Raw genomic sequence first — 23,205 nt, forward strand, 5'->3', positions numbered from 1 at the left:
TACTGGGTGAAATAAATCTGCCTCTTGTTTTTGGTTTTTCTCCCCTTTTCCTATCAAAATGGGTATGTGATGTCAATATGCAGCAGCCATCTTAAGACCATGAGGATGAAGACTGCCTACAAAGGAAGGCTGAACAAAAGACTGAAGGGACACTACACCTGGACTTACTCTGTCTGGACTTATTGTTAAATGAGAAAAGTTGCTAGACAAAACTGCTAATGTAAAAAAAAATGGCTATTGGGTTGGATCTTCTTGCCATTCAAATCCCTCTGAACTTAATATAAATGGGAATAACATTGAAAAATGGACCAAGAAGACATTCTTCAAATTGAAATGCTTTTATTAGAATACTAATAATGGAAGATAGAAGAAAACCATACACATGGAAAAAGGAAAATACTCAGAAATGCTATTACAGATTAGGCAAATTAGAGAAAATTTCTTCAGTGTATGCAAAATGTAAACATTTGCCCTGGGATTCCTCACAGATGGCACAGTCCACAGAGACTTATTTGGAACAAGATTCTATCAAGTAGTCTACAGTATAGCCTCTACAATGTTTCCAACATTAAACTTAAAGCTCCTAGCACACCCAAAATTTTCTATGCAAAAAACTAAATGGCTCCCAATCAAAGCAACTTGAACTATCAACTGCCACATGTGAAAGCAGGCACTGAAGCAAACCAGTCTTTCAACACTGAGCTTCCATACACTACTATGCTACCTGTATTTACATTTACCTTGACAGAGATTACAAAAATATACAGTGTATAACCCCATGGTGAGTCCAGTGTGGAAAATTCTAGAGTTCTTGTTCATCAAATGCTTCAGAGAAAGACATCAAGTCAGTCACATGAACTTAAGGAAATAGGACTAAGAAGAGGCCCTTTTCTCCTCAGAAAATGGGGACTCATAAACTTCCATGGGTGGACAGGTACAAACCAGGTGCTGATCTCCATAGATGTCGTCAATCCGGGCAATGGTTGGCCAGAATTTGCTCTCTGGTTTCACAAAGGGCTGCAAGGGACAAAAGATGGAAATGTCCTGGGTATTCTGAAACATTTCTCTTGCAGAAAGAGATTGCAATGATGTCCCTACAGGCTAAGATGCCACTAAACCACAAATGTTTAAAAGCATAAGAAGGTAAAACCCACACTCCTATTTTTACTGCATCATTAGTTACAGTAGCCAAAATATGGAAGCAATCCAAGTGTCCATCAGTAGATGAAAGAAGATATGTATGTATGTGCGTGTGTGTGTATACACACGTGTGCACATAGATACTCACATAGGAATATTGCCCAGCTATGAAAAAGAGTGAGATCTTGCCATTTACAACAACATAGATGGACCTAGAGAGTATTGTGCTAAGTAGGAAGACAAATGCCATATGATTTCACTTACATGTGGTATCAGAAAACAAAACAGAAGCGGCAAAATGGCGGCTTAGGAGGACGCTGGGCTCACCGTGCATCCTGCTGATCACTTAGATTCCACCTACACCTGCCTAAATAACCCAGAAAACTGCCAGAGGATTAGCAGAACGGAGTCGCCGGAGCCAAACGCAGACGAGAGGCCCACGGAAGAGGGTAGGAAGGGCGGCGAGGCGGTGCGCGCTCCACGGACTGGCGGGAGGGAGCCGGGGCGGAGGGGCGGCTCGCCGGCCAAGCAGAGCCCCCGAGTCTGGCTTGCAAAAGCGGAGGGGCCTGACGGACTGTGTTCCCACAACAAGCCCGACTTAGCGTCTGGGAGGTCATAAGTTAACAGCTCTGCTCGGAAAGCGGGAAGGCTGGAGGACAAAGGGAGGGAGAGCTGCTGAGCCCCCTGACAACAGAGCTCAGTTTGGTGGGGAACAAAGGCGCTCGCCAGCGCCATCTCCCCCGCCCATCCCCCAGCCAAAATCCCAAAGAGAACCAGTTCCTGCCAGGGAACTTGCTTGCTCCGCGCAAACACCCAACTCTGTGCTTCTGCGGAGCCAAACCTCCGGCAGCGGATCTGACTCCCTCCCGCTGTCACAGGGCCCCTCCTGAAGAGGATCACCTAAGGAGAAGCCATCTAAGCCTGCCCCTCCTGCCCCTGTGCACCTTGCCTACCCACCCCAGCTAATACACCAGATCCCCAGCATCACAAGCCTGGCAGTGTGCAAGTAGCCCAGATGGGCCACACCACCCCACAGTGAATCCCACCCCTAGGAGAGGGGAAGAGAAGGCACACACCAGTCTGACTGTGGCCCCAGCGGTGGGCTGGGGGCAGACATCAGGTCTGACTGCGGCCCCGCCCACCAACTCCAGTTATACACCACAGCACAGGGGAAGTGCCCTGCAGGTCCTCACCACGCCAGGGACTATCCAAAATGACGAAGCGGAAGAATTCCCCTCAGAAGAATCTCCAGGAAATAACAACAGCTAATGAGCTGATCAAAAAGGATTTAAATAATATAACAGAAAGTGAATTTAGAATAATAGTCATAAAATTAATCGCTGGGCTTGAAAACAGTATACAGGACAGCAGAGAATCTCTTGCTACAGAGATCAAGGGACTAAGGAACAGTCACGAGGAGCTGAAAAACGCTTTAAACGAAATGCATAACAAAATGGAAACCACCACAGCTCGGCTTGAAGAGGCAGAGGAGAGAATAGGTGAACTAGAAGATAAAGTTATGGAAAAAGAGGAAGCTGAGAAAAAGAGAGATAAAAAAAATCCAGGAGTATGAGGGGAAAATTAGAGAACTAAGTGATACACTAAAAAGAAATAATATATGCATAATTGGTATCCCAGAGGAGGAGGGAGGAGAGAGGGAAAGGTGCTGAAGGGGTACTTGAAGAAATCATAGCTGAGAACTTCCCTCAACTGGGGAAGGAAAAAGGCATGGAAATCCAAGAGGCACAGAGAACTCCCTTCAGACGTAACTTGAATCGATCTTCTGCACGGCATATCATAGTGAAACTGGCAAAATACAACGATAAAGAGAAAATTCTGAAAGCAGCAAGGGGTAAACGTGCCCTCACATATAAAGGGAGACCTATAAGACTCGTGACTGATCTCTCTTTTGAAACTTGGCAGGCCAGAAAGGATTGGCACGAGATTTTCAGGGTGCTAGACAGAAAAAATATGCAGCCAAGAATCCTTTATCCAGCAAGTCTGTCATTTAGAATAGAAGGAGAGATAAAGGTCTTCCCAAACAAACAAAAACTGAAGGAATTTGTCACCACTAAACCAGCCCTACAAGAGATCCTAAAGGGGACCCTGTGAGACAAAGTCCCAGAGACATCACTACAAGCATAAAACATACAGACATCACAATGACTCTAAACCCATATCTTTCTATAATAACACTGAATGTAAATGGACTAAATGCGCCAACCAAAAGACATAGGGTATCAGAATGGATAAAAAAACAAGACGCATCAATTTGCTGTCTACAAGAGACTCATTTTAGACTTGAGGACACCTTTAGATTGAGAGTGAGGGGATGGAGAACTATTTATCATGCGACTGGAAGCCAAAAGAAAGCTGGAGTAGCCATACTTATATCAGACAAACTAGACTTTAAATTAAAGGCTGTAACAAGAGATGAAGAAGGACATTATATAATAATTACAGGCTCTATCCATCAGGAAGAGCTAACAATTATAAATGTCTATGCGCCGAATACCGGAGCCCCCAAATATATAAAACAATTACTCATAAACATAAGCAACCTTATTGATAAGAATGTGGTAATTGCAGGGGACTTTAACACCCCACTTACAGAAATGGACAGATCATCTAGACACACGGTCAATAAAGAAACAAGGGCCCTGAATGAGACATTGGATCGGATGGACTTGACAGATATATTTAGAACTCTGCATCCCAAAGCAACAGAATATACTTTCTTCTCAAGTGCACATGGAACATTCTCCAAGATAGATCATATACTGGGTCACAAAACAGCCCTTCATAAGTTTACAAGAATTGAAATTATACCATGCATACTTTCAGACCACAATGCTATGAAGCTTGAAATCAACCACAGAAAAAAGTCTGGAAAACCTCCAAAGGCATGGAGGTTAAAGAACACCCTACTAACGAATGAGTGGGTCAACCAGGCAATTAGAGAAGAAATTTAAAAATATATGGAAACAAACGAAAATGAAAATACAACAATCCAAACGCTTTGGGACGCAGCGAAGGCAGTCCTGAGAGGAAAATACATTGCAATCCAGGCCTATCTCAAGAAACAAGAAAAATCCCAAATACAAAATCTAACAGCACACCTAAAGGAACTAGAAGCAGAACAGCAAAGGCAGCCTAAACCCAGCAGAAGAAGAGAAATAATAAAGATCAGAGCAGAAATAAACAATATAGAATCTAAAAAAACTGTAGAGCAGATCAACGAAACCAAGAGTTGGTTTTTTGAAAAAATCAACAAAATTGACAAACCTCTAGCCAGGCTTCTCAAAAAGAAAAGGGAAATGACCCAAATAGATAAAATCATGAATGAAAATGGAATTATTACAACCAATCCCTCAGAGATACAAGCAATTATCAGGGAATACTATGAAAAATTATATGCCAACAAATTGGACAACCTGGAAGAAATGGACAAATTCCTGAACACTCACACTCTTCCAAAACTCAATCAGGAGGAAATAGAAAGCTTGAACAGACCCATAACCAGCGAAGAAATTGAATCGGTTATCAACAATCTCCCAACAAATAAGAGTCCAGGACCAGATGGCTTCCCAGGGGAGTTCTACCAGACGTTTAAAGCAGAGATAATACCTATCCTTCTCAAGCTATTCCAAGAAATAGAAAGGGAAGGAAAACTTCCAGACTCATTCTATGAAGCCAGTATTACTTTGATTCCTAAACCAGACAGAGACCCAGTAAAAAAAGAGAACTACAGGCCAATATCCCTGATGAATATGGATGCAAAAATTCTCAATAAGATACTAGCAAATCGAATTCAATGGCATATAAAAAGAATTATTCACCATGATCAAGTGGGATTCATTCCTGGGATGCAGGGCTGGTTCAACATTCGCAAATCAATCAACGTGATACATCACATTAACAAAAAAAAAGAGAAGAACCATATGATCCTGTCAATCGATGCAGAAAAGGCCTTTGACAAAATCCAGCACCCTTTAGAAGGAACATACTTAAAGATCATAAAAGCCATTTATGAAAAGCCCACAGCTAACATCATCCTCAACGGGGAAAAACTGAGAGCTTTTTCCCTGAGATCAGGAACACGACAAGGATGTCCACTCACCGCTGCTGTTTAACATAGTGCTGGAAGTTCTAGCATCAGCAGTCAGACAACAAAAGGAACTTAAAGGCATCAAAATTGGCAAAAATGAAGTCAAGCTTTCTCTTTTTGCAGATGACATGATATTATACATGGAAAATCCGATAGACTCCACCAAAAGTCTGCTAGAACTGATACAGGAATTCAGCAAAGTCGCAGGATACAAAATCAATGTACAGAAATCAGTTGCATTCTTATACACTAACAATGAAGCAACAGAAAGACAAATAAAGAAACTGATCCCATTCACAATTGCACCAAGAAGCATAAAATACCTAGGAATAAATCTACCCAAAGATGTAAAGGATCTGTATGCTGAAAACTCTAGAAAGCTTATGAAGGAAATTGAAGAAGATTTAAAGAAATGGAAAGACATTCCCTGCTCTTGGATTGGAAAAATAAATATTGTCAAAATGTCAATACCACCCAAAGCTATCTACACATTCAATGCAATCCCAATCAAAATTGCACCAGCATTCTTCTCGAAACTAGAACAAGCAATCCTAAAATTCATATGGAACCACAAAAGGCCCCGAATAGCCAAAGTAATTTTGAAGAAGAAGACCAAAGCAGGAGGTATCACAATCCCAGACTTTAGCCTCTACTACAAAGCTGTCATCATCAAGACAGCATGGTATTGGCACAAAAACAGACACATAGACCAATGGAACAGAATAGAAACCCCAGAACTAGACCCACAAACGTATGGCCAACTCATCTTTGACAAAGCAGGAAAGAACATCCAATGGAAAAAAGACAGCCTCTTTAACAAATGGTGCTGGGAGAACTGGACAGCAACATGCAGAAGGTTGAAACTAGACCACTTTCTCACACCATTCACAAAAATAAACTCAAAATGGATAAAGGACCTAAATGTGAGACAGGAAACCATCAAAACCTTAGAGGAGAAAGCAGGAAAAGACCTCTCTGACCTCAGCCGTAGCAATCTCTTACTCGACACATCCCCAAAGGCAAGGGAATTAAAAGCAAAAGTGAATTACTGGGACCTTATGAAGATAAAAAGCTTCTGCACAGCAAAGGAAACAACCAACAAAACTAAAAGGCAACCAACGGAATGGGAAAAGATATTTGCAAATGACATATCGGACAAAGGGCTAGTATCCAAAATCTATAAAGAGCTCACCAAACTCCACACCCAAAAAACAAATAACCCAGTGAAGAAATGGGCAGAAAACATGAATAGACACTTCTCTAAAGAAGACATCCGGATGGCCAACAGGCACATGAAAAGATGTTCAGCGTCGCTCCTTATCAGGGAAATACAAATCAAAACCACACTCGGGTATCGCCTCACGCCAGTCAGAGTGGCCAAAATGAACAAATCAGGAGACTATAGATGCTGGAGAGGATGCGGAGAAACGGGAACCCTCTTGCACTGTGGTGGGAATGCAAATTGGTGCAGCCGCCCTGGAAAGCAGTGTGAAGGTTCCTCAGAAAATTAAAAATAGACCTACCCTATGACCCAGCAATAGCACTGCTAGGAATTTATCCAAGGGATACAGGAGTACTGATGCATAGGGCCACTTATACCCCAATGTTCATAGCAGCACTCTCAACAATAGCCAAATTATGGAAAGAGCCTAAATGTCCATCAACTGATGAATGGATAAAGAAATTGTGGTTTATATACACAATGGAATATTACGTGGCAATGAGAAAAAATGAAATATGGCCTTTTGTAGCAACGTGGATGGAACTGGAGAGTGTGATGCTAAGTGAAATAAGCCATACAGAGAAAGACAGATACCATATGGTTTCACTCTTATGTGGATCCTGAGAAACTTAACAGGAACCCATGGGGGAGGGGAAGGAAAAAAAAAAAAAAAACAGGTTAGAGTGGGAGAGAGCCAAAGCATAAGAGACTGTTAAAAACTGAGAACAAACTGAGGGTTGATGGGGGGTGGGAGGGAGGAGAGGGTGGGTGATGGGTATTGAGGAGGGCACCTTTTGGGATGAGCACTGGGTGTTGTATGGAAACCAATTTGTCAATAAATTTCATATTAAAAAAAAAAAGAAAACAAAACAAAAGCAGAAACAGACCCATAAATACAGAAAACTGATGGTTGCCAGAGGGGGACAGGCAGAATGGGCAAAATGGGTGAAGAGGAGTGGGGGGGAACAGGCTTCCAGATATGGAATGAGTAACTCAAGGCTATAAAAGGTACAGCATAGGGAATATAGTCAATACTATCGTAATAGCATTTTTCCAGTGACAGATGGTGGCTATGCTTGTGGTGAGCATAGCATAATGTATAGACTTTTCAGATCACTATGTGGTACACCTGAAACTAATACTACATTGTGTGTCAACTATACACCAGTCCAACAAAAAAAACGCTAAGTCACCCCTTCATTACTGTCCCCCCAAATCCAACTTTTGACCCTTGTCCCCACACTGCCAGAGAGACTGCAGAGCACCTTTTCGTGTAAGAATCAGAAAGGAAGAAAAATTGCATTTGGGGATATCTCCCTTTGGATGATAGTAGAAAAGACCTTAACCCATTTGACAGCGACTCCTATTTGGTCTTTCTCCACTGTATTCCCTGTGGATCCTCAGACCTGTGGCTGACACTCTAACCTCAGAGCTCTGAAAGCCAATTCCTGTGTTCTGCGTCACTTGTCATGACCCATTTAAGAAAGTGTCCCACATATGGTAACTGTAATGACACTGCAAGGATAGGAGTCCCATCAGATAGGTGATGGCCCCTTATACGCACGTGGACGGTATACCAGCTGGCACACTCGGCTTCAGAAGACAACTTACAAGTGGGAATGCCGCCACCTCTCTGGAATATGGCCGATCCCAGTGGGAGGATGTGACGCAGGTCAGGGAATGTGGAGACATCTGAGACACACAGATGGGAAAGGGATCAGAGCAGAACACTGCCTTCTGCTGTGCTTTGCTTCAACCAGTGAGCTGACAGAAGCCCAGGTATGGGGCTGCTGGTTGGTTTTATTTCAATTTGAGGGGGAAAAAATTGATGGGAAATTTATTCTGAAATATTTCAAATGTCAGAAAGTCATGGTAATATATTAAGCACATCTACCACCCAATATAAGTCAACATTTTATCATATTTGCTTAACCCTTTAAAATAAACATTGGGGGCACCTGTGTGGCACATTCACACAGGGGACACAAAAGTGTCCAACTCTTGATTTCGGCTCCGATCTCACAGTTCATGAGATTGAGCTCTAGGCTGACGGCACGGAACCTGCTTGGAATTCTCTCTGCCTCTCCCCCACTTGCATGTGTATGTACGCCCTCTCAAACTTTTTTTTTTAAATAAATAAACATTGAAGAGACAATTGAACTGCCTTTATAACTCCTCCAGCTCATCTCTTACCCTATTCCCAGTGATAACCACTGTCCTGAATTTTGTATTCACCATGCTCATTGTGATTTTATACTATTACGGCATATGTGTATAAACAGCATATGGCATAGTTGGGCACATTTTAAAATCTTTTATCATTTTACGAGTATTATTCTCCACTTGCTTTTATAGCTCTGTATTATGTCCTTTAAATGTCTATTGCCATTTTTAAAATTAGCCTAAATCCTTATAATCTCTTTTCAGTATCCACAGAAAAGAGAAATAACAATGAGCAAGATGCCTTCTCCTGCCAGCCATTGGCCCCTGTGGTGCACCTTCAGGTGCTCACTTTTGGAACCTGCCTGAGCTTCCCCAGGCATCTCAGACTTGTTATCTGGCTCAAGGCCATAGTAGCACAGCCACAGCCTTCACAGTATTCCCAATTCATGATCTCCCTCTGCCCCACAACCCAGATTAATGTCTGGAGCTAACAAAAGACTTACAGCTCAGAAGCAAATATACAATAAACATGTTTCAGATTTTCTCCAAAATAGGCCATAAGCATTAAAAAACATTCAGGCCAAGTACCAATCAGTTGTTCTAAGCAATAATTGCTCTAGTAGAAGAACTTGTCTTTATCCAGAGTTTGTGAGGTAAATAATCTCACTAGAGTGCATTAAATAGAGACACAAGAATAAAACTACCCCAACTAGATAAGAGCTTTTCAGCCCCTGCTCCCTCCCTTGGTAACCAGTTGGATGCATGTGGGAGGTATACCTCTCACAGTGACAAAACAATTACACAAACAAAACATATCTCAAAACATCCACATTATACTTAACTGCTACTGTGTTCAAGATTCAAACCTGCAAGTAATGAATTTATCATCCTTTCAGAAGAATGGTCTTATTCTAGGCAAGAATAAATATCTTCTGATGGGAGTTCAGGGGTTGCTGGTACACTGTACATATGCACTCTTATACTCTATGGAACATTTTGGATCAAGTACCAATGCCTACGCACCTTCAGTGGATTGACCCTGGGGTCAATGCGGCCCTCCTCAATGTCAGCAATCTCCTGCCGAATGCTGATCATGGCATCACAGAATCTATCCAGCTCTTTCTTGTCTTCTGACTCAGTGGGCTCAACCATGAGAGTTCCTGCCACCGGCCAGGACATGGTAGGGGCATGAAATCCTGCAAAGGAGATAGGGGAACTTGTGTAACTAACTTTGACCTCCCTGATTTGTAATTTTTTAAAATGTCTATTTATTATTGAGAGAGAGACACAGGGTGCGAGCGGGGGAGGGACAGCGGAAGAGGGAGATACAGAATCTGAAGCAGGTTCGAGGCTCCAAGCTGTCAGCACAGAGCCCAATGCAGGGCTTGAACTCACAGATCATGAGATCATGACCTGAGCCAAAGTCAGACGTTTAACCAACTGAGCAACCCAGGCACCCCTGACCTCCCTGATTTGGAAGAAATTTCATATATATATATATATATATATATATATATATATTCATCTCAGCAAGAAGAACTTAGGAAATAAACTAACACCCAAGAAGAAACAGTTAAGCAAGTTTTAGAGAGTATCCATAATAAATATGCAACCATACAAATGTATGTAAATTTTTATTTGTTAAATTGGGTAAGCAATAAAAAATATAAAAGGGCAAGTTACATAATGACATCCCATTTTTATGAAAATGATAGTGTTTATATATTTTTTAATATTTTACTTTTTTATTTAATGTTTATTTTTGAGATATAAAGCATGAGCAGGGGAGGGGGAGGGGACAGAGGATCCAAAGCAGGTTCCGCACTGATACTCCTGACACTAGTGAGCTCGATTCGGGGCTCAAACTCACAAACCATGAAATCATAACCTGAGCTGAAGTCAGACACTTAACCAACTCAGCCACCCAGGCACCGAAAGTGTTTCTATTTTGAGGGAAGACACCTTGAAAAATAAGTACTAAAATATTAACAGGGCTTATTGCTAATATGAAGCTGAGATTCTTTGATTTTTTATTAGAATCATACTATAATGCTTATTTATTACTTACAATAAGAGAAATTAAAACATTATAGCCTATCAAAAGTTAAATAAAGTGATAGCAACCATAAAGAAGCCTACTAACCCCATTTTACAGATGAGGGAACTGAGGTTTGGCAGTACATGGAAACCCTTTGCCTTTATTCAGAACATAGCCTGAAGGTGTTTCTGTTTACAAAAGCTTTCATATGTAAGATGAATCACCAAGACATACTCAAGAGAGATTTTCTGGACAAAAGCCAAAAACCTTTTCCCATTTCTGGCTCTTTTTCTGTGAAACTGTAAAAGATGAAGACATTTAAATGGTTCCCCAATTCTGATTTGCATAATTACATGGAGTGCTTTAGGGTCATGCCTGCATGCTTTAAGGGATTATCTCCTCAACATGTTACAAACATTTTCAAATGGTAAGTTGAAAGGATTGTAAAGTGAACACCCCTATATCTTTCACCTACATTCAACAATGATGCTCTCTTTGCTTAATCACATCTGTTCATTCATCCATCTTATTTTTGATGCAATTCTAAGAATGCTTCAGTCATCAGTATACTTCTCCCTTAAATACTTCAGGATGCATATCATTAACTAGAATTCAATATCTGTTTACATGTATTTGTGATAAAATTTACATACAGTAAAATGCACAAATCTTAAGTTTATCACTTACTAAGTTTTGACAAATACATAGAATAGTGTCACTCAAATCAGAAAGGGATTTTAAAAGCTAATCTCTACCTATGAAGTCCAACCTCAATTTCATGGGTGAGCAAATTCAGCCCAACATACACTGTTGTAGTGGTTCCCATAACCAGAACCGTTCATCAGAGTTATCTTGGGAACACAGATTCTTTGGTCCTGACCCTGATTCAGGAAGCCCAAGGTAAGTCTCAAAAACATGAGTCTTAAAACTCCTCCAAGTGACTCATTACTCGCTAAGTCTGGATGCCTCTGCCCAAAGGCATTATGCCCCATATTTGGCTGTTTAAAGATACTGATTACTAGGCCCCTCCCCTGGAGATTTTAATTAAGTACATGTGATTAAGACCCAGAATCTGTTATTCTCGATTGCTGTTTTTTTGCTTAGCCATTCATTCATTCATCCATTCATTCTCTCACTTATTAGACACATATGTTTTGAGGTACTAAGTGCTAGCCACCTGTACAATTCTAGGCTTAGGGCAAGTGTGGCATTCACTCTATCAAACATCAAAATAACCTCCTAGCCAGTGCTCTCCCTCCCTGCAAATGCTGCTACTGCAGTCAGATATGTGATACAGACAACACATCCCAGAAGTGAAGGTATATCCTGCCTGAATCTTCCATCAGCCAGGAGGCCTAGTCAGGTTACAGGAGCAACCAAGAGATTTTGGAGAGGTGATTGCTAATTTCATTAATGAAAACTTTCTCTGGCTTTCCCATTTATAATCAGTATAACTCTACATAATAAGATCATGCATTCAAGAGAGGAATGAATCACACATGTGGGATTCCCAATATGATGCAGTAGTAAAACTATTAAATTACTGAAGCTTTCACTTTCCTTACTAAAAGAAGTTATTCCAGTTATTAAAATTCAGATAGGACTCCACATCCATTGAAAGGCAAACTTCTCACCATCTCTGCCTTTCTAAAAATTGAGGGGTTGTTGATATTATTAATAATGTCACTAAAAATAGGTATTTCAATAAGGTCTGTGCTTAATGAACATCCACTAATTCATTAAAGGCCTGTCTTTCAAGTCTTCCAAGAAAATACAGTCTTTATGGAACTAGCATGTGCCTATTCCTTCATCTATGGAAGCAGCTATAGAAGCTGTAGAAGCCGAAACAGCTATAAAGCTCAAATGCCATTCATCTCTATCTAACACTTCAGCAGTTTAACCTGAACCTTCATCATTACACCAACTCACCTCTTCATGGACTCCTTTCTTTACCAGAAATGGGATAGGAATAAGAATTTAATAGAAACATAGGCAATACAACTCAACACCAAAAATCCCCAAATCCAATTAAAAATGAGCCGAAGACATGAAGAGACATTTCTCCAAAGAAGACACGCAAATGGCCAACAGACACATGAAAGGATGCTAAACATAACTCATCAGAAATGCAAATCAAAACTACAAGAGGGGTGCCTGGGTGGCTCAGTTGTTTAAGTGTCCAGACTCTTGGTTTCAGCTCAGGTCATGATCCCACAGGTTCATGGAATCGATCCCCACTTCAGGCTCTGCACTGACAGCACAGAACTTGCTTGAGATTCTCTCCCATTCTCTCTGCCCCTCTCCAGCTAATGCTCATGCACACACACACTCTCTCTCTCTCAAAATAGATATACTTAAAAAAAAAAAAAAACTGCACAATATTAACAAACACCTGTCAGAATGACATAAATCAAAGGCACAAGAAACAAGTGTTTAAGAGGATGTGGATAAAAAGGAATCCTCTTGCACTGATGGTAGCTGATGATGGTAATGCAAAATAGGGCAGTCACTCTGATAACAGTATGGAGGTTCTTCAAAAAGTTAAAAATAGAGGGGCTCCTGGGTGGCTTAGTTGGTTAAGCCTCCGACTTCAGCTCAGGTCATGATCTCACAGTCTGTGAGTTCGAGCCCCGTGTCGAGCTCTGTGCTGACAGCTCAGAGCCTGGAGCCTGTTTCGGATTCTGTGTCTCCCTCTCTCTCTGACCCTCCCCCATTCATTCTCTCTGTCTCAAAAATAAATAAACGTTAAAAAAAATGTAAAAAAAAGTTAAAAATAGAACTACTCTATCCCTATGATCCAGCAATGGCACTACTAGGTATTTACCCAAAGAATACAAAAATACGGATGCAAAGAGATACATGCACCCCGATGTTTATAGCAGCAGTATCAACAATGGCCAAATTATGGCAAGAGCCCAAAGGTCTACCAACTGATAAATGGATGAAGAAGATGGCATATATATTATATACACATATACATGTACAGTGGAATATCAGCCATAAAAATAGTGAAATCTTGCCATTTGCAATAACATGGATGAAACTAGAGAGTATAATGCTAAGCAAAATAAATTAGAGAAAGACAAATACCATATGATTTCACTCATGTGGAACTTGAGAAATGAACACAAATGAACAAAGGGGGTAAAAAAGAGAAAGGCAAAGAAACAGACTCTTAACTAGAGAGAACAAAGTAATGGATACCAGAAGGGAGATGGGTGGGAGGGATGAGTGAAATGGGTCATGGGGATTAAAGAGTACACTTGTCATGATGGACATTGAGTATGTATGTAAGTGTTGAATCACTATATTGTACACCTGAAACAAATATAAATTAAAATTTAAAAATTAAAATGAAAAAAAAGAAACTAGGGAACAAAAACCATTTTCTTTGGGATTTTAAATTCTTTTAACTATAAAGACTTTTCTTGAATGCCAATGGATTCAAGATGCTGATTTAATATCTTTTGAAGGGTAGTACCAATGCAGTCATAGGGCACGTTTTTTCTCTATCACTTTGAAGTTTACCCAGAATCCTGTGCTCACCATTTATCCTACGGACCAGTTTATTGTGGTGCCTGCATGTTTGTTTTGTGCCTTGAGGAAGTCGCCCATAGCTAGCATGAATGTCAAAAACCTTAGATGCCCTATGAGGGTTTTTTCCCAGAGGATCACTCACCATAATCCTGAAGCCTCTTGGCCACATCCACAGCCTCAATATTTGCAGACTTTTTGAAAGGTCTTGTGTCCAAAATAAATTCATGAGCCACATAACCTGTGGGAAATTGTGTCAGTTCAAGATTACCATCAGCTTGTTTTGCCCAAGCAAATGTACAAATCAGCTTTGTAATGCATATCAACAAGGCCCAAGATGCCATGGTAACTCGGAAGTTTATAGGTGGCAACAAAGACCTCATTTACTTTTATTAATAACTATAATTATAGGGGCACCAGGGTGGCTTAGTCTGTTCAGTGTCCAACTTCAGCTCAGGTCATGATCTCACCATTTGTGAGTTTGAGCCCCACATTGGGCACTGTGCTGCCTACTTGGGATTCTGTCTCCCTTTCTCTGCCCCTCCCCTGCACACACACACTCTCTCTCTCTCAACCTCTCTCTCAAAATAAATAAACTTAAAAAATTATTTAAAAAATAATTATAAACTATAAAAGTGATTATAAAAATAAAATTTTAACATGTCAAGCCAATGTGTTCAGTCCTTAGTGCACAACACACACAAGGCAAGAGGCTGATGGGAGGTGGAACTTTGGTGCCAGTGCATTGCTGGAACATATGACTGAGATTCCTGGGGATGAGATTCTTTCAACTCTGATGATATAAAATCTATTTGCAATAGTTAAACATGTCATCACACAGGCCTGACCCTCTTATACAAAATATCTCTAGAGCCAAAGGTTCATTGATACCATTCTCCATAACTCTGCCCCAGCATCAAATAACTGTTTCATCTGTGTGAATGTAATTATATACGGAACATGTATCTCTAAGGCACATACATAATTGTATGAGATTCTTCAGAGGGGCTTTTGAGGGTTTGGTTTCAGGCTTCAGGCTGATTATTAGAAATCGGGGCTGTCAAACAGCACACCACAGGTGGCAAGAAGATGAAACCAAGGTCTGTGGGAGTCAGTTCACTTTGCTCTACTTTGTAAGCTGGTTTCCTCTCTAGGCCCAGGTCACAATCTCCCCAGCACAACCTGTTTGACCCATCAGCAGGAATAAACCATCAATGAAGTCAGCATTTTCATTAATATAGAACAACAGTTCTGGGGGCTTCCCAAATTCTGTGGCCCCAAATCTGATGAATTTCCTTCTAGGAAAGTATCTGTAGATGAGACAATAATGTATTACTTCCTAACCTACTTTCCTCTCAGCAAACAAGGAATCTACTTACAGATACATGGAGCAGATAATTCCTCAAGCCTGAGAAGAGTTGCTCCAGTCACTAAACAGCTTCTGAAATCATCCATAACTGCTCTGCTTCTTATGTAATGAATAAATAAGAAAGGACTGATTTTGTGAGAAAATAAAGTATGAGAGCCTCAAGCTTTAAATATACTGTCACTGAATATTATAAAATATTCTAACAATGATGGAAATTAAATTTGTGAGGAGTGTGATTCAAAAGTGGGAAGTTATATTCATAGCTAGGTAAAGTCAGGGGCAAAAAGTGCTTAAAAGGAATGCCCAGTTGGAATGTTCAGGGGTGAGGGTGGGGTGGGGGTGGGGAGGCGGTGGAGATCATTTAAGTGCAGGAATCCTAAATACCCAATTATCCCCACCCCATTTTGGGAACCCAGCCTCAACCTTTGACCTTTCTTCTCTGAGCCTCTGGCAGCCACCCGGCGCTGTGACAGTGACACAAGAAAGAAGGGTAATGAAGTTCACTGCTCTAAAGGGCACTCAGTGGGCAGGAGATGAAGAGGGGAGGGACACATCATGGAGGAAAAGGAAAGTCACTGTTGCTGGCAGGCAGAGGGCTGTCTTCCAAGAAGTTCAGTAACAGCTGAAAGGCCCCATCAGGCGGAGCCCAGCCCAGCACTAACACAAAGACTACATCTGCAGTGTCCCCACCACAACCAGGCGGTTTGGGAAGAGCTCCATTTCTGAAATGAGGTTCAGATGTTATTTTCTAAATCCATATTCTAATGTGTTCAAATGGAAACGGTAGAATTTTAGCATATCTCTCTGAGCTCTGAAAGGGATGAAATTGAAACTTGGTGGCTGTTGGAGGCTAAATCCCAAGATGTTCATCTGTGTTTGTAGTTTTTAAGGAGAAGAGGTACACAAACCTTCTGTGGTATGTGGTAAGTCAGGGCAATCTGAAGTAGAAATTGTATACACTGATCAGCACAAGGTTTAATTTTCACTGAGTAGGTATTTCTCCTGGGCCTAACCATGGCTATAGCTGAGAGTCTGAAAAGATACCAAGTCAAAGGAACAGGGAGAAGAGGGAGGGGGTGACAAAAAAACAAAAGTGGCGTGGCTCTAAATTTGGAACACCTTTCCTCCAACTCCTATCCTCAGAATGACTACCTAGAGATATGTGGAACTCACTAGCTAATTACTCTTTAAGGCTTAGGTGAGCAATCAATGCTTAGTCAAGCAATCAATGCTTAGTCAAGCTTTTCAGTTGCAATCCAGACACCATAACTAATAGAATCAAAACTGAATGTTTCCATGGGAATGAGGTCGGGTAGGCAGAGCCTCTGGCCTCAGGAGGGTCACTTCCTTGCCTGGGACATGAAAGACCATTCCATGAAGTCCCATCTCTGCCACTGGGAAACCAACTCATAACAGAAATTTCCAGGCAGCATTAGGTTTGTCTGAGGTCATAAGGGGATAGGCACTGAAAAAATTAAAACATAAATGAAACATTGGGATAGTAAAGTTGCCGCCTCCACTAAAAGGAACTCCATTTTCATCAGTGAGTTTAGCCTCCCACATGAGTAGACAGCTGTGAATTTTTTTAATTCCTCCTTTAAAAATGTACTATCTTGGGGCGCTTGTGTGGCTCAGTCGTTTAAGCGTCAGACTTCGGCTCAGGTCATGATCTCACAGTCTGTGAGTTCAAGCCCCACGTCAGGCTCTGTGCTAACAGCTCAGAGCCTGGAGGCTGCTTCGGGTTTTGTGTCTCCTCCTCTCTCTCTGTCCCTCCCATGCTCATGCTCTTGTCTCTCAATAATAAATAAACATTAAAAAATGTTTTAAAAATAAACAAATAAAAAAATAAAAATATACTATCTTACCTGAGGTAATTCCTTTCTTTCCTCATCCTAAATACTACTGCTTTTCCCTTCCCAATTCTTGCCTGTCACTCCCTTGCTTCACGAAACCCTAAACCTCAACAGTTCAGCTGGGGTTTTCAAATCTCTCAAAGAAATGGTTCATAAAGGGAAGACTGGAGTTCATTAAAATTATTGCCTCATATTCATCTGTAATTACAATGTCTTATATAGAGCTAGTAAATATGATTAAGATGAATAATAGTCTTCTAATATTGCCATTAGACATTTTGGAATACAATATGCTTATTAAGAACATTTCTATTTTGGGCCCTCAGGAGGTACAATGATAATTCTTTTTTAGGTCCGAGAATAAATGTGTTTACCAGACCAAATATGAGACAATTTTTGATTTCATGAACTTTTGGATTAGGTGACAAGGTCTGTAATTACCAATACATCTCTGTGTGCGATGAGAAATACAATTCATTATTTGATTCTGGGATAAAATGTCAAAACAAACAGAAACTGGATCTATCATTTTGTGCTGCAAATCCCCTAGGACTGAGACAGTCGCTGTTTTTAAAGCAAACACTAAGCACGTGGTTAGGCACCTGAGAAACACTTGCTTTGTTCACTTTCCTCTCTCCTGGATTGCCACCAATCCCCATGTAGTCCAGATCACATGGACTCTTTAAAAATGAAAGTTTGCATTTACACAAGTCTGTGAACATACTAAAAATCAGTGAGTTGTACATTTAAAGTGGGTGATTTGTGTGATATGTGAATTGTCTCAATGAAATTATCAAATTAAGTTAATCACAAGGAAGTTTCAACTACATTTAAAAAATAATAAACATGGGGCCCCTGGTGGCTCAGTCATTTAAGTGTCTGACTTCAGCTCAGGTCATGATCTCACAGTTCATGAGTCCAAGACCCACATTGGGCTCTGTGCTGACAGCTCAGAGCCTGGAGCTGCTTCAGATTCTGTGTCTCCCCCACTCTTTCTCTGTGTCCCTCCTCCCCCCCTCAAAAATAAACATTAAAAATTTTTTCTTTAAAAAATAATAAACAAGCGGGGGGGGGGGGGGAACCTATAAACCTTGTCAATTAAAACAAAAATACCGTTTTCCAGCCACCGGATTGGGAAAGATATTTTGGTTTCGGTTTGGGGGTTTTTTTTCCAGCCTGGCACTTGGTGTTCACTGGTCCCCAGCATGATGGTCACTTCATATGCTATGAGAGTGAAATAAATTGGCACCTGTGGGGATAACCAGGGCACATGTACCAAGAGCTTAAATGCATTCACACTCTGAGATAATAATTTCTCTTCTGCAGCTCTAAGGAAATAATCAGAGATTTTTTTTAAAAATCTAAGTAAAAGATATCCATTGCAGCATGTTACAGATGCAAATGACTAAGGGGAAAACATGACAGAATTCGTGGAATCCTGGTATATCCAAACAAATGAATCAATGTAACCTCTTTCAAAGAACACTTAACGACATGGGGAAATGATCACAATATAAGATAAAATTAAAAAACAGGACACTGGCTCAATGGTCTAAAAGTAAGATGAGAAGGAATACAGTGAAATATTAATAGTGGTTATGTCTGCTTACCAAAACCATGAATCATTTACATTTTCTTCCTCAGATTTTTAATTTCCCAAATTTTCCATGTTGAGCATATACATATTACTTATATAATCAGACAAAACAAATACTTAAACTTATCCTGAAGGCCAATACATAACAGGATGCATTTCACAGAGCAGGAGCTATATTTGAATTAATTAGTAGCTCTTGTAGGTTAATACCCACTTCAGAAGCATTTTATTGTGTTGCTTAGAGACATATTGCCCACATTTTTTTTTTCCTAATCTCTAGGGAGCATTCTGGTTATTTAGAGCTTCTGGCTATTTAGTTCTTTCCTGTTTTCAAACTATAGAACCACGTCTTTGGATACATATTTGTAAGGCAAGACCAGCCTTTAAATTAAAGATGACAGATGTAGACGTATACTCTGCCTGAGCTGGAGAAATCAAGAGCCAAAGCGAGGTCTCATCCTGTGGCCCAGGTCTGGGCATGCTGCTGTCTGTCTGCTCCAAGCTCCAAGTCCCCATCTGTCCCTGATCTCCAATTCTGTGCTCACAGCCAATGTGCTGTGTGTCTTAGGGCCATCTCCTCCTATTACCTCCAGTATAACTTTGTTCCCCCATCTACTATTTCCTCTATTGTAGCTTCACTCTTCCCTCTTCAAAGCCATTTCTCTGGCAGTTTTAAATCCTCTACTGATTTCAAAACAAAACTGCATCTTACTGAAATAGCTTCCACATGTACCCCTGCTTTACCACCCAACTCCCCCAAACCATGACTGCTTCTCCTTTGTCCTCCCCACCCTCAATCCATTCTCAACTCATTGCGGTTTGGCATCTGCCTTACCATTTTTGTTCCAATTCTTTCAAAGGTGACCAAAGGATTGCTAATTGTTACAGGCAAATATTCTTTTAAGACTCCTATCAGAACACCATTCTGTCTCTTCCTGTTGTGCAATACATTTGTACTGGGGCAGGCATGATGCCAGGGATTGGTGCTCGAAAATGGAAGCAGGCACAGTCTTTACCCTGAAGGAGTTCAAGGTCTGATGGACAGAGCCAGACAATAAACTGAGTGGGAGAAATCCTCAGTAGCAGAGGGAGCCAAGAGGAGGGAGAAGTTCTCTCCACCAGGAAAAAGAGGCTTCAGGGAGGAGGTGTGAGGCCAGAACAGAGGCAGGCAGGACAAGCAGGGGCTTCTCTAGGGAGAGGCATTGTGACAAATGCTGCAGGGTCCTACAACTGCCTCAAGCAGGGAGTCCTCTCTCACTGGAGTCCCCTATGCTCATCCTGCCTTTTTTTTTTTTTTTTTTAATTTATTTTGAGAGAGAGAGAGAGAGAGAGAGAGAGAGAGAGACTGCAGAAGGGGCAGAGAGAGAGGGAGAGAGAGAGAATCTCCAGCAGGCTCCACACTGTCAGCATGGAAGCCGACACAGGGCTCAAACTCATGAACTGTGAGATCATGACATGAGCTGACATCAACAGTTGGCCGCTTAACCAATTGAGCCATCCAGGTGCCACATACCTCTTAAGGTAGCCATCTGCTTACAGGGCTTTGCTCTGGTTTCTCAAAACTCTTTCCTTGAGTTTCACCATTTCCAAGAGTCTGCTCTTAGATTCTGTGCCTAAGCCAAATTTCTGCAAAGCTATCTGGCTCCATCCTCTCCTATCACTTCCAGGATGACTTGGTTCCCCTACTATTATTCTCTCTGCTGTTCCTCTATTATAAGCATAAAAGGCTTACATAGAATTTCACTTCACATTTAATTAATCAGTAACTAAGCCCTATTGATCCTACTTCTAATAGGATCTTCTTCCCTTGCCATTTTTGAAATGAGTTTAACCTTCTCTTAATCCTGTCACTCCGCTACTCAAAAAACCTTTCATGGCTGTCATCAAGGGTAAAGTCAAGAGCCTTCCAAGACTTAAGTTGGCCTCTCCAACTTCACCTTCATCTGCTCTCCTTCCTCCTATTCCATTCAACAACCCCCCAACAAGCTTCTCACCACCTACACAATTCTTTCTTGCTCCAGTATTTCTGTTTCCTGGGGTCTGATACTCTCCTTTCCAGGCTCATCTCAAGTGTCTCCTCCCAGAAGGCTCTCCCAACTATTCTGCACTTCCTCTGCCCAGTCTAAATTACTCCACTCTTCTGGAGCCATTCCCATAGCACTTTGTGAGGTTAAGAGTGCATGGTATTTGTATATACATCTCCCCATGCTGTGGGCTCCTTGTTGACCTGGGCTGTGTAGGCTACTGCATCACACGGCCTTGCAAATAGTGATACTCCTAACCTGTTCACTCAATTGAGGTTATTTCCAATAACTATGATTTATATATGCAAAGAAACGAAAATTTCCTACCCACCACAGAAAACATTTACTAGGTCAAACCTGGTCAAGAAAAAAACCAAGGTGGTAGTAGACTGTGGTTGATACTTGCCTCTTGCACCCCGGAAAAGGACTCTATAGTGTTTTTCTAATCGCTTGGCCATGTAGTTGGCATTTAATATAGCAATTTCTGTGGCCTGTTTAAGGCCTTTACCTCCCATCATCTGCAACAGAGAGAAAGAGTCATCAGCCATGGAACAGGTTAAACCCAAGGGGCACTAATGAAAGACACACCCAAGTAAATCCCACCCTCAAAGGGAGTCAGCCCAGTGTCAATCCCAACAAAGATGTCTTCCAGTCTTCTCTGATGCTGAAATGATTTTTGGTTTTCTCCTTTGAACATAACTTTGTATTTCTTATAAAAATAAAGCAATAACAAAGTAACAACACAGAACAAAGTAACAGAGGCAAAATTGATTGCTGACTATTATGTTACCTAAAGAGGAAAAAGAAACTTAGACTACACTCATTTGGGAATGTTTTTGTTTGTTTATGCATTTGAGATTATCTTGATAATTGCCAGGAATCTAATGGGATATTGACCAAAATCCTCACTGAATCAATTTGGTATGGTTTGTCTTCCAATTGACCATAGTCAGAGTTATTTATACATTTAACAACTGCCAGGCTTGATCTTACCCTGTTCTGGTGGTTCCTAGGTCCCTGTGATTATACCAGGTGAACATCATCACCAGCAAAGAGCTTAAAATCAAGACTGCATCAATTTTTATTGCCTACATTCTTCCCAGAATACCTCATGTATGATGGGGATTAATATGTATTAAATACATAACTAATATAAAGCAAATGAGAAAGCATCAAATAAAAAATAGAGACACCAAAGTCCAAAGGAAGGAAAGGACACATCTTGCCTGGCTGGAAAAGAAGGGTTCCCAGAGTAAAAGTTAGTACTTGAGTGGAAATCTACAAATGGGTAGAATTTGGTGAAGCAAAAAGAATGGGGAAGACACTCCAGCTGAGAAGAATGGCCAAAACCAAGGTGTAGAGGTAAAGGCACATGGTTGCAGTCTGGAGGTTACTATAGAGGTTGGTGGGTTGTGACAACTTCTTGCAAGCCTGGAACCTTTGCCACAAAGAACTTGGATTTGGTTCAGCCAGCCATGTCTCTCCACTCATGCACCAGAATCACCTGGAAGCTTGATGGCCAAAGCCCTACCCAGTCATATGCTGAATTTGATTTTCTCTGGGATTGGGCCTAAGAATGTGTGTTTCGGGATAAATCCCCTAAGAATTCTGTGTAGGCTAGTAAGACTGAGAAGTAGAGGCAAAAGGAAACCATAAGATAATTCTGGCTCTTCGGTAGAATCTTGCAGTCCTATAGGGAGTGTCCACAATGGGCTGCAGTAGGGAAAGAAGGTAGTTCTAATGCCCAGGTGGCAAGTAACAACAGCATGAAACAAAGAGAGGGGTCAAAGTCAGAGGGGTATTTTTAAATTTACTTTATTTACTTCATTGTTATCTGAGGTTCTGTCTGGTACTCCTGGCATATGGCCAAACCAGCCTGGGGGCATTTACTTTTTAAATGTGGGAAATCATCTCCAACCCAAACACATCCATAATAACCCACGTTTACATGATCTAGGGACCAAAAGGAACCTGGGAATAAGATTCTGTTTGCAAAGAAGCAGACCTTTAGTATGATTGTTTTTGTTGTTACTGCCTGTAAAATAACTCAAGTATCATTTTAAAAGCAGGTTTTAGTCTCCGGGGTACAGAATTGTTGTTTCTGCTTCCCAGAAAGTTTTCATTAAGAATCATAAATGCCACACTGTTAAAGAGTAA

The 23,205-nt window shown here is 41.0% G+C and overlaps 1 protein-coding gene across 2 annotated transcripts in view; it reads right to left on the reverse strand.

Annotated features, from left to right (window-relative positions):
- Nucleotides 1–322: 322 nt before the first annotated feature.
- GLDC (glycine decarboxylase) overlaps nt 323–23,205 on the reverse strand; it is a 105,536-nt gene continuing 82,653 nt past the window's right edge. The window contains exons 21-25 of one of the 2 annotated variants that reach the window (XM_011288328.4): nt 21,455–21,566; nt 14,351–14,446; nt 9,657–9,829; nt 8,082–8,162; nt 323–1,017 (exon numbers count right to left, since the gene is read on the reverse strand). In XM_011288328.4, the coding sequence (XP_011286630.2) occupies nt 874–1,017; nt 8,082–8,162; nt 9,657–9,829; nt 14,351–14,446; nt 21,455–21,566 (606 nt within the window). In that variant the 3' untranslated portion in view covers nt 323–873. Of the gene's footprint in view, nt 1,018–8,034; nt 8,163–9,656; nt 9,830–14,350; nt 14,447–21,454; nt 21,567–23,205 lie in introns of both variants that reach the window. The other variant, XM_045042922.1, reaches the window with a different exon arrangement.

The sequence above is a fragment of the Felis catus genome, chromosome D4, assembly GCF_018350175.1.
Source record: "Felis catus isolate Fca126 chromosome D4, F.catus_Fca126_mat1.0, whole genome shotgun sequence".
Lineage (NCBI taxonomy): Eukaryota > Metazoa > Chordata > Mammalia > Carnivora > Felidae > Felis > Felis catus.